The 14,864-nt window shown below is 36.4% G+C and overlaps 2 protein-coding genes across 5 annotated transcripts in view; both read left to right on the forward strand.

Annotated features, from left to right (window-relative positions):
- MYO6 (myosin VI) overlaps positions 1-14,864 on the forward strand; it is a 770,453-nt gene that overhangs the window by 633,595 nt on the left and 121,994 nt on the right. The window lies entirely within an intron of this gene.
- Positions 1-14,864, forward strand: part of SENP6 (SUMO specific peptidase 6) — a 70,515-nt gene that overhangs the window by 43,183 nt on the left and 12,468 nt on the right. For 2 of the 3 annotated variants that reach the window (XM_048935666.1, XM_048935667.1), the window contains 10 exons: positions 549-936; positions 1,853-2,085; positions 5,007-5,180; positions 6,081-6,123; positions 7,368-7,547; positions 11,437-11,663; positions 12,268-12,374; positions 12,465-12,581; positions 13,431-13,553; positions 13,799-13,891. In XM_048935666.1, coding sequence (XP_048791623.1) covers positions 549-936; positions 1,853-2,085; positions 5,007-5,180; positions 6,081-6,123; positions 7,368-7,547; positions 11,437-11,663; positions 12,268-12,374; positions 12,465-12,581; positions 13,431-13,553; positions 13,799-13,891 — 1,685 coding nt within the window. Of the gene's footprint in view, positions 1-548; positions 937-1,852; positions 2,086-5,006; positions 5,181-6,080; positions 6,124-7,367; positions 7,548-11,436; positions 11,664-12,267; positions 12,375-12,464; positions 12,586-13,430; positions 13,554-13,798; positions 13,892-14,864 lie in introns of those variants that run through there. The other variant, XM_048935669.1, reaches the window with a different exon arrangement.

Consider the following 14,864-nt stretch of genomic DNA (forward strand, 5'->3'; position numbering starts at 1 on the left):
TACTATCAGAATGTAGGCTCTCAAGCCATAGAAGAGAATTGGATCTAAACTTTTGTTTTGTGGTTGAGGTAGAGGTCTGTATTTATTCTGTATTTTAAGATCTTTCACATATAATTGATAGCTTCTGTTGAATGTTTTCATGTCTGATTGAAATACTTTGATGTGATTAGCAGTATTATTGTAAAAAGTAGATTCTGTACACTGAGGCACAACACTGTTTTTCCCATGACTTGACATATTGTCCCATCACTCAAACAATATGTCTGCTGTCAATTTTGTATTTTTTTCTGTTATTTTTTGCTCAGATATGTGTAGCTTTGCTAAACTGCAGAAAATGGTTAAAAACATTTTTTCATACTAGAAATCATCCTAAATGATAACATGTAACAGAATTTTAGTACTTGCGTTGTGCTTACTGTAATTGCTAACGGATCGTGGACAGTTTTCATTTTGAACAAGAATTAAGTGCAAAATTTGCAAGTAGCATCTTTGTTTTTTTCAGATCATTCAGTTACCGGTTGGGGTTTGTTTTTTCTTTTCTCCTCTAGCTTTTGGAACCAATTGAGTACTCTACTGATTGCCCAAATTGTGGGCGGGCAAATGAAAACCAGACCAAATGTCGACATTGTGAAAATTTGCAAAGAGTCTCCAGACAAGCTGGAACATTAAGTGAATCTGTGGGACCTTTATCACGTTCTTCAATACATCAGAACTCAGCGGGGCAAAAATCTTCAGGTACAGGGTTCAACACAAAGAAGTTTTATAGTTCTGCTGTTGGGAAAGGTCCAGCAGATATTCTACTGAGTAATGAAGTTGTAGGACATTCTCTGTTGCGACAGAATGGAAAAGTTGGTCTTCTAGCTGGGACAAAAAATGCTAAAATTACTGGAAACTTAAGACAGAGAAATACAAGACCATCAGAACTAAATGATCCAAGTAAGTACCATTTCATGAATACAGGGTATTATATACTGTATAATGAAGAAACGTTCCACACAAGCTTACTTGCTGACTTTGTATGGAGTTCTTTTTGTGGGATTGTTCTTGGAGAAAGAGGGGTGTAACATACTTTTTTATGTCCTTTTCATACACTGAGGTACTCTGTGAAAGGTGAACACGGGGGAAAAAAAAAAAGTGTATATATATATATATATATGGTTTTTTTTTAAAGATGTAAATTTTACATTTTTTTAAAATGTATTCTTAGCAGAACTGTCATCTGTTCTCACAAAGGAAATACCTCTGATATTTTTTTTCCCCCATATTTTGTTCTGAGCTACACATCTGAATGCTACCTAGGTTTTCTCATTTATTTAAGTTTCATGCTTTCTAAAATCTTATTTTTTGTTGTTTTCACTGTGTGACTCAGAATAATAAGCAGATGGGAAATGGAATTTGGGAATCATGGCTCTTGTTCTACGTTTAGTGTTGTAGGCCGTGTTATGTTACTGATTTGAGCAACTTAAACTGACTAAAGGAGTTATGACTTTTTTCTTTACGTTGCCTATTTTACATAACCTTTTGAAACCTATGCTTCCCAGAGAGAGGGTCTTAATGTTCACTGTTAGTTCTTTGTTGATACATAACATGAGTGATTTCATTTCTATGTCTAGAAGGGGGTTGATGATATCTTTCTTGTATAGCTAACTGTGGGAAATAAAAAGTGAGGAAGAGAGCATCTGTGAGCAGATTCCAAAAAACTATCAGTAAAAGCATTATAAATAATGGTGAATGTGGACTGCTTTTTGTTACTGCAGGACAATTACATAAATTATTTTTTAAGCTATTGCTTGTAAAGAAATTTCTGTTATAGAAAAATGTAGTGGTTGAGAATTTAATATTTTCTGTTTAGTTGTTTTATCTAGTGATGATGATGAGGAGGAGGATAGTGGCAGCACTAGGAGAATGGAAAGCATTTCACCTCGTCCTGCAGATTCAGCCCGCTCCTCCCCAGCTCCTTCTACAGGAAAGGTGGAAGCAGCGTTAAAGGAAAACAGTTGTGGAATAGAACAGAGAATAGGTAGTATTACAACAGATACAGAAATTGCAGTCACACTACCAAGAAAAGCAAGAATGAAAGATCAGGTACTATTTCATGCTTTGTTTGTAGAAAACAAAAATCAAATAATAAATGAGAAGTGTGAAGGTTTGTCTTGCATTTTTGGAAGTTGGCTATATTTCATTGCTTTTCTTATTCACCAGCTCATCTACTAATATCTCTGCTTATACAGTATTGCAAACATAAGAAAATGTGCTGTTAACGTGGATGCTTCTGTGTTGAATGCTTGCTTTCTGAGACTGGACAGGTTATCTCTGAAACTCAGGGCCTTCTCAGCTTGCAGAAAAGTGTCAAAACTGTTTCCTGGTGAGACTTGGGACATGTAAAGTTAAACTTGAAAAGGAAAGGAAACATTTGGAACAATATTGGCCCTTTATAAATAAAATACTTTGACATCTGTCCCAATTAACAGCACTTACTTTAAGGATTTCATGGTGAGGTTTTTTTTTTTTTGGTTGAGAACCACTACAGGAATTGGATAAACAAAGACAAAAAATGTGCCATGATCAGACTCCTTAAGTGCTGTCAAAGGGGACAGCTTTCATGGTATGTTTTAAAAAAAACAACAACAAACTACCTACCTCATAGTGAGACAGGAGGAAAATAAATTCCTTGTGACGATTGTTGAGTTAATTCTGCTGATTGAAATAATTCTTGGTTCTCTTGTGCAGCTTCACTGTTGTGAGTTTGGTCCAATAACAGTATCTAATTGGAATTGTGACTAAGATTTGAAATCTATACGTTTTTTTTCTGAACTGGAATGCCAGTAATATTGAAACCTTCAAGCAAGGTTGAGATTCAGAAGCCAGTAGTCTAGTATATTAACTGATGAAATGATGTACATTTATGATGTGGTGCATAATCACAGTGTAAATCTGTGAGCCTCTGAGCCTGGTGAGGCTTAAAGGTTGGACAGTAAATAGTTCAGAATTTCTGTTGCTCTGGCATTATATGCTGGATTAAGTGAATGCACTGCATCGTGAAGGTATGATTGTCTCCCAGATGTTTTCCTTTCTATATTCATATTCCTGTCCACTACCCTTAAACAGCCACTTGTTACATTAGAGATGTATTGCGTACTTGAGTGAATAGTAGAAAAGAGCATTATTTTTCATAGAATCATAGAATCATAGAATCACTAATGTTGGAAAAGACCCAAAAGATCACCCAGTCCAACCGTTCACCTATTCCCAATAGCTCCTACTAAACCATGTCCCTCAACACAACATCCAGTCTTTCCTTGAACACCCCCAGGCTCGGTGATTCCACCACCTCCCTGGGCAGTCCATTCCAGTGCCTGACCACCCTTTCTGAAAAGTAATAGTTCCTCATGTCCAGCCTGAATTTCCCCTGGCGTAGCTTGAAACCATTCCCCCTGGTCCTATCACTAATGACACGAGAGAAGAGGCCGACCCCCAGCTCACTACAACCTCCCTTCAGGAAGTTATAGAGAGCAATGAGGTCTCCCCTGAGCCTCCTCTTCTCCAGGCTGAACATTCCCAGCTCCTTCAGCCTCTCCTCATATGGCCTGTGTTCCAGACCCCTCACCAGTTTCGTTGCCCTTCTTTGAACACGTGAAACTTATTCTTTTGTGAAACTTATCACAAACTTGTCTCAAGGAAACTCATAAGAGTACTGATACCAGAACACTTGCCAGTGTGATTGAAAAGAAAAGAAACTCCTTTAAGGTGGTTTATTTTTATAAGCAATCATTCTGTTTTGAAGAGAGTCCTTGAATGGAGTGCTAATTGGAAGATTTACTGTGTTACTGTTTGTCTTTGAGTTTTGAGCTTTTACAGTATTTTGGTAGTCCAGTGGAAAAAATGGACAGCTATCTTCAATAAGAGTCTTTGGAAAATATTTAATTGCAGGGATGTAGATCCTTTCCTCTCTGTCTTCTCACCTGTATTTAAATCAAGTATCCAAAAGAATATTATGAATTATGACCAAGATAGGTTAATGATTATAGGCTTTCAAGTAATCCTCATGATTTAGTCTTAATGGAGTATTAAGTCCCTTAAAATATTTTTCTGTGGCATTTGAATTGTATTTTTTATCCTAAAAGAATGTTTATTAATAGGCAGCTTAATGAAATAAGGAGATAGAGATCTAAGAGCAAAACATCAAAACTGTTGTGCAGAAAATTCTTTAACAAAATGTATCAATTAAAGCAATACAACAAATAAATATATTCTCTTCTGATGGTTCTCAGACAGCTTTCTTTTTTTTTTTTTTTTTTTTTTGTTCCTGTTAGTTTTTCTTACGATTTCTCTTTTTGTAGTCAGTCAGCTCCTGGAGATTTTCTTGAGCTGGAGCCAAACTGCACATGGCCTTGTTTCAATGTTTAGTCTTCTAACCCAGGAGTCTGTCCTAAAAACACATTAGTGGTTCTTCAGAGTTCCTTTATGGTTTTTTGATTGTGTTTGTTTATTTATATTTCTTGAAAATTCTACTGCTAGTGTTTTATTGCACTGTACTTCAGTAATAAGTCAATGTTTTCAGTCACCAAAAGTCTATGCTAATAAAAAAATGAAAAAAATCTTCAGTATTTGAGGTGCTTACACAGCATTAGTATATTTGTATAAATGAATTTAAATGTATTTAAAATAACCTGATTTTGCTGAGATATTCCGTATTTGAATATAAGTAAACCTAAATTATTCTTTGGCAGTTTTGGCAATTTTTATGACTTCAAAATTTTAGCAAAATATCTACAAGTGTAAACTTTTTCTTATGTTTTAAAATACTGACATCTTCAAATGTTGCAAAAATATTTTATTTTTTTTAGGAGATTTCAAGCTTTTATATGTAATTTTGGTGGATTTACTGTAAACAGTCTTGTTGACAGCAGACAACTAGCCAAAAAAATCAGTCAGTACTTTTTAACAGCTTGTTTTAGCAATAAATCTTAATGAAAAATTCTGAAACCTTGAACATTGCTTTTCAGTTTGGCAACATTGTGTCTAACACTCCAATCAAACGTCGTAAACTGATTTCTCAAGAAATTGTAACTGAGGCTGTGCCACCACTAACTTATCAAAATTCATGTGAAAGTGTCATTCTGAACTGTCGAAGTATACGAATAGGAACCCTACGAAGAATGGTAGTGGAACCAGTGATTGTGAGTAAACTTGTTATTTACAAACTTCCTTTCTGGTTTTGGGCATGTGTATTTTCATACTTGAACAGCATACTGTTTTTTGCCTTTATCTGTGTAATAGCAAGTCTATCTCTAGTTTCAAAGACTAAGGTTCCCACACACATTACATAGATACCGTTGTGTAGTAATGTATACTGTCTTGTTCTGGTATTGGAGAGAAACCTCATGTTTACAAAATCCCTTCCTTTCCTCTTACTTTGTGTATTTGGGGGGAAGGCAATGTGTGAATTAGGGTACATTTGTTAAAAAAAATAGAAGGCAATGGTTATTAAAAGCAAATAAATGTATAGGTTGGTGGAAGAACCATGTCTTTTTCTACATGTGTTTTATTTTGCTTCTGTAGAAAAATATATTTTGCTAACTTTGCATTCAGGAGAGGCTTCAAGGAGTCTTTGAATGCCAAGGGCATATAGTAGGCCACATGAAATGTGTGTTTCCTACCCAAATATCTACACAAATAACAGATAACAGTACTCCTTTTCACTTCTTTACAAATATCTATTGTTTGATTCACTTGTATATTAATAGATGATATTGTCTTTTGAGGGTTTTCTTTCTCCTTAGAGTTTATGGCATTTTTTCAGGTGCTTTGTTTTTTCAGTGCTTTGAACCTTTTGGAAATAAAGTATTTCATAGATGTTTTAAATTTTAAGACAATATGACTGAAGGAGTAGTACCAAGTTGTAGAGAACATGCTTGATACATTGAGTTGTGATAAAATGTTTATCTTGGTATTGTATTTCATTTTACATTTGTATTTGAAAAAAATTATTGAAACCTCTGTAGTAACAGTTAAAAGACATTAACTCAGTTTTATTATGGAGAAGGTGTGAAATCTTACTGTTGTGTTATCTTCCACAGTTTTGTCTGGATTATATAAAAATACGCTTAGAAAGTCAAGAAGGTGAGTACTTCTCCCATTATGTTAATAATCAATATATATACTTTTTAATTGTCTTTATCAAAGGAATTAACAGGTGAATCACAATGAAACGTTAATTCTGGTTTTACTGTATATGTAACAAAATGTACTGGGTGTTGGTAGTCATCAGAACAAAAGAATCAAGAGTATAAATTTGGTCTGAGGTGCCTAGTGAAGAAGAATCAGAATGATTTTACATTCTCTTCTTCCTACTGACAGAAATAAAATTCACAGATAGGAATTAGCAACTTGTGGTGTGGTGCAAATTGGTCATTATTTCTTCCCCCTCAACTTGGTTGAAGAGCTTCAGTTGTACTGATTGGTGGTGATTGGTGCAAAGGTCTTAATTAAAATGATTAACAAAAACCACAGGCAGGAGAATCCTCCTCTAAAACGTTATGTGTATTTCAAATACATAAAGTGAAAGCTAGATAGGTGCCTAATATCTTTCCTGTGTATATCTTCCTTTAAACATTCTTCTTCTCAAGTGTGTATGTTTCACGTTACTGAAAGAAATATGGTGATGTGGTTAAGGAGGTGAGCTAACAATTATTCCTCTTCCCTTTGTTTGAAAATGCTGTCCTACCTAAAGTTGAAGTTTGTTTTTGTTATTTGTGAGGTAACCATCACTTTTTGTAACTGTTATGTCTCACAAGGTCTGCAAAAGTAAGTGTAGACTCTTCTCAGTCAGGTGTTTGTTGCATCTGAAATCAGGTGCATAGGTTTTTTTTTTGTTTTTTTTTCAGGTGAACTTTTTTTCATATGTTAACAATTTACTGTTTTTCTGGCATTTCTCTCTATTTAATAGTCAATTAAATGCAGGACATTATTTTCCATAGGTGGTCAGATTTTTGTTATCTGCATACGTTTACTTTCTGGACAAAGATAAATTTACAAAGCATGTTTTACAAAGCTATCATAAAATGTGTCCTATCCACAGTTGCAGATTTAGATGGTCACTTTTCTTCCTCTGTTCTTCTGTGAAATAAGAACTAGGTTAAAGTTGGTGAGAAGAAAACAGTTTTAAAAATTTCTTACTTGCCAGGTGACATCAGAATTAAGTAGGTCTTTTAACAAACATCACTTGTGTTTCTTTCAGTTTTTTTTAAACTTTCTTTAGTGGCTAATGAATGCATTTGATCTCTTATTAAAATCAAGGGGGAAATGATCAAGGAAATCTTTGCATTTTGACTGGGTTGTGATACAGTTGCATAATTTTCTTCTAGAATCAGAGAGTGATGTCCGAGAGATAAACCTGAAAACTTCAGAACTTACCAAATGTGAATGGTGTAGTGTCAGAAAATTACCAGTAGTTTTTCTACAAACAGTACCATCAACCTGCAGTAGCCTGAGAGACCAGCTGAAAATGAGTAAAGATAATGTCTGGTACGAATGTAAAGGAGACAGTAAGTAAACCAATTTTAATTCACTGTTTCACTTAAAATTATCTTTTAATGTTTGGATCATGACTGAGTGCACTAAGAAGTAAAACTGGCATCGTTGTGTGGGGCAGATGTAGATTTTTCCTGATGGTATTGCCTTCCCCAGCTAACGGGGAGAACAGTTCAGAACAACTTGGCAGAATTACAGTTTTCTCATTGTCCAGATACATGCTAGTTTAGTTTAGTACTTTTTTCACTAATAGTTGTACTGAACCAAAGTGAAGCTGGTTTATTTAGTGTTTTTCTAGATGCCTTTATATCTTTTTGTTGACTTTGGTATGTGTACCTCTGTTTTCTGTTTTCAGGCCGCGATTTGAGTAGAAACTTCTGTATGGGTTTATTTGTGGTGTTGGTTTTTTGTGTCTTTTTTTTTTTTTTAGATATAGACAAATACTTGTTTGTAAAATAAGCATGTTGTCTTCACACGTCTTAAAATTAATTTCAGCGTAGTCCTTCTAGAGGGTCTAAAGTGTTTGTATACACTCTGTTTTTTAATTGGCATAGAGTAATTTTCTCCTCAAGTAATTAGGCTTTTCTTAAGGTTAATTTTTGTGCTTATCTATACTTGTATGCGGCTTTATATAAGCATGATGCATTCAAATGCAAATGGAAGAAGAAAACCTTCAATAATGTCAGAGTTGTGTGCTTTCAACACAAAATACTGTTATAATGAGCTCTTCCATATCTTATAAAAAGTTTAAGCTGTAAGGAGTGTTAAAATTACTCAAGTAATTGAAAAGCCTGCAGGGGATGATACAAACAGTCCTAGTAGCAGGCATTTGACCACCAGGCAAACACAGGTGTCCACAAGTGAGCAAAGGCAAAACTTCCTGATGTGGCTGGGGAAGAAATCTTTTCTTTAACCATCAGAGAGTGTGAGAGGGAGATAGACTGGTGGTGTGACTGTCTGCAAGAAAGACGCAGAGATTGCAACCCCCAAACTGTAGTGGACCCTCTCCTTTGCCACAGTCAAACAGAGAGCCAACTTGAGAAGAGAGGAGGAATGGCAGCAGGTCCCACCTCGGCAGTGCTGGCAATGCCCATCCCAACCTACTTCAGTTCCCCTGCTGCCTCTGTGTAACAGGTTTGAAGCCCTGAAACTGGAGGGTGAGGTGACTGAGAATGAGGTGGAAGTACTGCCTCCAAGCTTTTCTAAGAAGAGGCGGTCAGCTCCACACTTGATGACTGCATCCTCCAGTAAAGAAAGGAGGGTGACAGTCATAGGTGACTCCCTTCTAAAAGGAACTGAAGGCCCACTATGTCAGCTTGCCCCTACCCATAGGGATGTGTGCTGCCTCCCTGGGACCCGGATCAGGGATATTTCTGGAAAACTTACTAGTCTGATCTGCCCCTCTGGTTATTACCCTCTGTTGATAATCCAGGCTGCAGTGATGGGGGTTCACGTGATGGGCAGGTTCTGCTTGACCAACCTAACCCTAACCCAACCTCCCCTACATGTTAGGGGATGAGCTGCTGGAGAGGAGCTCTGCAGAGAGGGACCTGGGTGTCCTGGTGGACAACAGGTTGGCCATGAGCCAGCAGTGTGCCCTTGTGGCCAAAAAGGCCAATGGCATCCTGGGATGCATTAAAAAGAGCGTGGCCAGCAGGTCAAAGGAGGTGATCCTCCCCCTCTACTCTGCCCTGGTAAGACCTCATCTGGAGTACTGCGTCCAGTTCTGGGCTCCCCAGTACAAAAAAGACAGGGATCTCTTGGAAAGAGTCCAGCGGAGGGCACAAAGATGGTGAAGGGCCTGGAGCATCTCCCCTATGAGGAAAGGCTGAGTGAACTGGGTCTGTTCAGCCTTGAGAAAAGGAGACTGAGAGGGGACCTGATCCAGGTCTATAAATATCTAAGGTGTGGGGGGCAGAATGGCGAGGCCGGACTCTTTTCAGTGGTGAGTGGAGACAGGACAAGGGGAAACGGCTGGAAACTGCAGCATAGGAAGTTGCGCACGAATGTGCGCAAGAACTTCTTTACAGTGAGGTGACGGAGCACTGGAATGGGCTGCCCAGGGAGGTGGTGGAGTCACTGACCTTGGAGGTGTTCAAGGAACATTTGGATTTTGTGTTGAGGGACATGGTTTAGTGAGAACTGCTGGTGATAGGTGGATGGTTGGACTGGATGATCTTGAAGGTCTTTTCCAACTTTGGTGATTCTGTGATTTTCCCTGTCTCAACCTTTCTTTCTCTACCACCCCAAGCTTTTTCCTCTGAGAGTATGGCTCTGAGCTATTTTCTCACACAGCAGCTTTGTAGTACTTGGTACTTATGAATACCTTGTGAGAACACAGTTGCTGTTTGCTTTCTCAATGATGAAATTATTTGAAGCTTGTATCTATAACCATGTAAGCAATAGCAAGTAGGTGCCTAGTTCACAAAATAAGACTTAGCAAAATCCAATTAGACACTTAAATTCGGAATGCAATGAATTCGGAGGCAGGCTGCTGAATAACATTTTCACAATGGTTTGCATGCTGAGTTAAGAATAGGAAATGGTTATGCAAGTGCCTGAAACTCCTCTGTTAGAGAAAAATAGGTCCCTGCAGTTAGCCAACTGCATGAGGCAGGAATTTGCAGCCTGAATACTATTCCTGTAACTGTGTGCCTAATTCATTCTTTTTAGGGGCTTACTGCCTTTTTATTTGTCAGATGATGGGAGCAGTTCTATGCAGTGGCTAATTGATCTCATTGCCCAACTTTCTGGTAAAGGGATAGGCCAAGCTGACCTGCTGAAGCTAAGCCACTGTAGCTCATGAGAGAGAGAGGTGGTATTTTGTTCCCAGAATATTCACCTGAGGTGGATAAGTTTGGGTTTGGTTATGTTACATGGCCTGAAAGCAGGGCTTTTCTGATTCTAGGTGGTAAGATCCCTTCTCCTGTGGAAAGATGTGAAGATTTTGATCAGTGACAGTTTAAATTCCTCTCGTTCCTCTCCTTGTTCAGATGCATACTTTTTTTTTTTTTTTTCTCTTGTGATTGAATCAAAGAACCTTAAGAGATTTCTGTTTCTATGGTAACCGAAATCTGATCAGGGAAAAATAAGTGTTTCTTTTGTGAAATTGCCATTATGGGCTTTTGTACTTTCTACATACTCAAATCATCTGTGCCTGGAATCAGCAACAGTAATTTTGTTAGAACTTCTAATGTGTGGTGTACAGTTCTATGTCCGCTACTTGGAAAAACACCATGCTTTTTTTCCTCACTTACATCTGGAAAAAGCCATCTCAAAAATGTTGTTGTTGTTTGAGTTGTTCTCATGTATTTTCTAAGCAGCGGTTTTGCATTTTGCATTCCATTTGTTTGCTACCTCCAGTTAAAATAGGATTTTTTTTTTCCCAACTTGTCACTATTTCTGAGAATTTCTAGTATTGTGAACACGAAAGCCTGTCTACACCTCAGTTCTGTTTCCACAGATGAATGAATGTGCTTCTCTTGAGAAGTTAATGTGTGCTGCTTCCTATATGGAGAGGGAATTATGTTTCATATGTAATTTATGTAATTGTATTGAAAAGTTATTGTAGGAACCATAATAAGAAAAAAAAATTGTTCTCAGAGTTTATTCTCAATTAGCAGGCAACTTCTGATTTTGAAATAGCTTTTGGCTTTGCATTCGGTATGTCTTCTATGTGTAAGGCATAATGCTTAATATTCCTGAGGGCAGAAATTGAATATACTCATTTCAAATGTAAGTAGTAGGGTTTGCTGTCTGTCTGCAAACCTGTTTATTTCTGCATGTATGTGTTGTCAGCAGAGAGCATACGTGTGTTGTCTCATGGTTCTTTTGACATCTGTTTATAAATGTGACACTTTACTTTGTTTCTAAATGAATAATTTTTTCTCTGCTTTTTCTTAGGTCAAGAAGAACAGTACATCATTTTAATTTTTGAAACTGGTCTTGATCCTCATGCAAACTCAATATTTGAAAAAATAATCACTGACATTGGTATTAGAAATAATATTTCTGACTTCTTCGTGAAAATTTCCTTTGAAGAAGCCAATGGCAGACTTGTTGCATTTACTAAATGCTTGGAAGACAATTCCAAAGGAAGCCCTTCTCATAGAGAAAACAAAATTAAAAATGTAATTGTATTTTTATTTTAGAACAAAGTTGTTATATCATTTGGATTACAAATACACTAAAGATAGTGTGCTAGTCTCTAGGCAAATACCTGAAAAACTCCTGCTTGCTTTTTTTTATGAAGACTATCATAGTAGTCTATAGTGGGTTATTAGGCTCTGGGAAGTAGTCTGTGCATTCGTAGTTGTTAGTGTGTTTAGTTTACTTGTAGGGTTGCACATCAATCCCCACATAATGTCATTTTAGAATGATTAAAGGATGAGAAACTTGTAGTATAATTTGAAATATAATTGTCTCCAAATTCATCTACTGGTAAAATACAGTGTCACTATGAGAATTAGCTTGTGATGTTACAGTTACATTTAATTAATACTTCATTTAAACAAAACTACATATTTAGGGAATTTGAAAGCTTTGTGGTTTTGCAAGAAATGAGTACAGGGATAACTGTAATATAATGTACCAGGGAAGAAGGAAAAAAACTGAAGTCCTTCTCAGAAGTAGTGGGTCTTACACCTCTGGACTTCCGAGGCTTTACTGTTTGTTTTTTTTTTTTGATAAATTTGAGCATGATTTTCAAATTAATATTGGCTTTATTTTTATAAGGTTGCTCCTGACTCCAAAGTGCAGCCGCGAAATAAACAGTTACCATATTTTGATGATGAAGAAGAGATTGGAGAACCACATACAGTATTTATTGGTCCCATAGAAAAGTAAGATATTTTTATTTGCTTTGTGACTGTGTTTCTGGTTTTCTTTTCTGATCTTTCACATGAATTATTGAATGTATTTTTTCATTTCAGGCTGATAGTTTATCCGCCTCCTCCAGCTAAAGGTGGTATTTCTGTGACCAATGAAGACCTCCACTGTCTAAATGAAGGAGAATTTTTAAATGATGTTATTATTGATTTTTATTTAAAGTAAGTTTTATTTCAAATCAATACTTAGTATTCATTTCCTTAGAAAACTGAGAAATTCTGGCATTAAAACTTTTTACGTCGTTTATTAACACTTGGTCGTCAACTGCCTGTAACTGATTTTACAGGTTGTTTTGTATGTGTAGTAGAAATTTTGGTTTGTTTGGTTTGTCATTCTTTTGACAGTGACATTGTTCTCACTTGGAATAATGGCTCCTTAAAATCTCTCTGCATCTGAAGTGGAATTTTAACTACCTTCTTAAGTGCACTTAAGGGTTTTTTTTGTTTGTTTTTTCTCTCCCCAGAGTATTTGTGTTCCCTAGAACTTCATTTCTTCTGAATAACGTAACACATAAATTAATCTTTTTGTGTCAGTGATGCCACAGATGTTAGAAGCGTATTAAGTTCATACATACCTGCCATGTTTATGTTGTGCATAAGGACTGTGTGTACAGTTTTGGTGATGAAGGGGGAAAGAAAAGCATTGCAGCAGTTTGGGCTGTGTTCAGAGATTCAGTGGCTCAATTACAAAACACAGACCATTTCTAGATATGTATGTAAGAAACTCGTTGACAAATTGGTTTTCTGTCATAATATAAAAATAAACACAGCAGAACAGAGTAGAACAACTTTTTTCTGCTTTTTTTTAGCAGAGCACTTACTACCTTGAAATGCTGACACAGATAAGAACTCGTTAATGTACTGTGGTTAGTTAGCCCTGATACTGTTACAACTTTCTCACTTCTGTCAAGAAGCTGCAGCAATTTTGTGGGAGTTGTACTCTTGGCAGTCCATTTTACTCAAGTGATAAATTCAGTATGTTGACACCTCTGTAACTTGTTTTTTAATTAGGTATTTGGTACTTGAGAAACTGAAAAAAGAAGATGCTGATAGAATACATGTGTTCAGTTCATTCTTCTACAAACGCCTTAATCAAAGAGAAAGAAGAAATATTCATGAAACTTCAAACCTCTCGTAAGTCTTTTGATAAGTCTGTATTACGAAGAGCTGAATGCTATGAAGATTACAGGAGATGAACTCCTTACAGACAGTATCGTGATACAAACAGAACTAGGAAACATCCAGACCTATAACAAATAGAAAATATACCTTGAAAATCCTTAGAAACTATGTGAAAGTTAATGTGAAAATACAAGAAAAGGTATTCTTTTGATGCAGATAAACCATTCCACAAATCACATTTGTGTTTCTTCTTTCAGAATACAACAAAAACGACATGGGCGAGTAAAAACGTGGACACGTCACGTTGACATTTTTGAGAAAGATTTCATTTTTGTTCCTCTTAATGAAGCGTAAGTAAACATTCCTTATTACTGAATGCACGTGCTAAAAGCTTAGGCTTTGCATTCTGCAATAGAAAGGTGTATTATAGTGTGACATGAAATCAAAAATGAAGAGAATAAACTTCTCTTTCCAATGGTCTCACTCAAAGAGCTGCAATAACAAAGAGCTGCATCCTGGGAAGGATGAATCTACAGAAGAATTAGCTTAAGAGTGAGATGTGTGACTTGGCCATGAGTGAAGTATGTCACTGTCCTTTGTTGTACACTTCAAGTTTCCAGTGGAAATAATTAGTTCTTAAAGTTACAAGCTATTTTCTTTTTAAATCTAGGTTAATTGCTGATTTGTTTACTTAATTGGTACAGAAGGTATATGTTAATGGAATTTGCCCATATTCCAGGGTTTTGCAATAAATTCATTAATTAGGTGTGGTGAATCATTCAAATCAAAATGCATCCGTACTTCGCCTATTGCTTTTGGAAGGCCACTTACTTTAATTGCCATTGACTTTTGATGGAATTTGGGCTTCATAGTCATCTAAGTAACCTTTTAATATGTCAGACATGCATTTTAGCTACTGCTCTTTTTTCTAAAGCACATTCAAGTATGATTTCATCTGCATATAATATGTAGCTAGATTCCATTTTGTTAATTGGTATAGGAAATCAGAAAGCCTTCAGAAAATGTATAAATAGGATCAGTGTAAATGTACTTTCAATGCCACAATCCCTGAATTCCCTGCTGCTCCATTTCTGTTTGAGAGGCAAGTCAGTCAAGTCTGAAATGGCAAGAATGTAAGGAAGAAAGTGGGACAAAACTTACTTCCTATGTTATTGTGAGTTAGAAGATATTACTGTATTTGACCCTGAAAGTGTTGCAATGTCAGTTCTCTTCCTTGTAGTTCTGTGAAGGGTAAATAGGACAACAGAGTTGAGGTGATAGCATTACCATCTTTTTCTTCTCTTTTCTTCACTGGTGACAGGA

This window comes from Lagopus muta, chromosome 2 (assembly GCF_023343835.1).
Source record: "Lagopus muta isolate bLagMut1 chromosome 2, bLagMut1 primary, whole genome shotgun sequence".
Lineage (NCBI taxonomy): Eukaryota > Metazoa > Chordata > Aves > Galliformes > Phasianidae > Lagopus > Lagopus muta.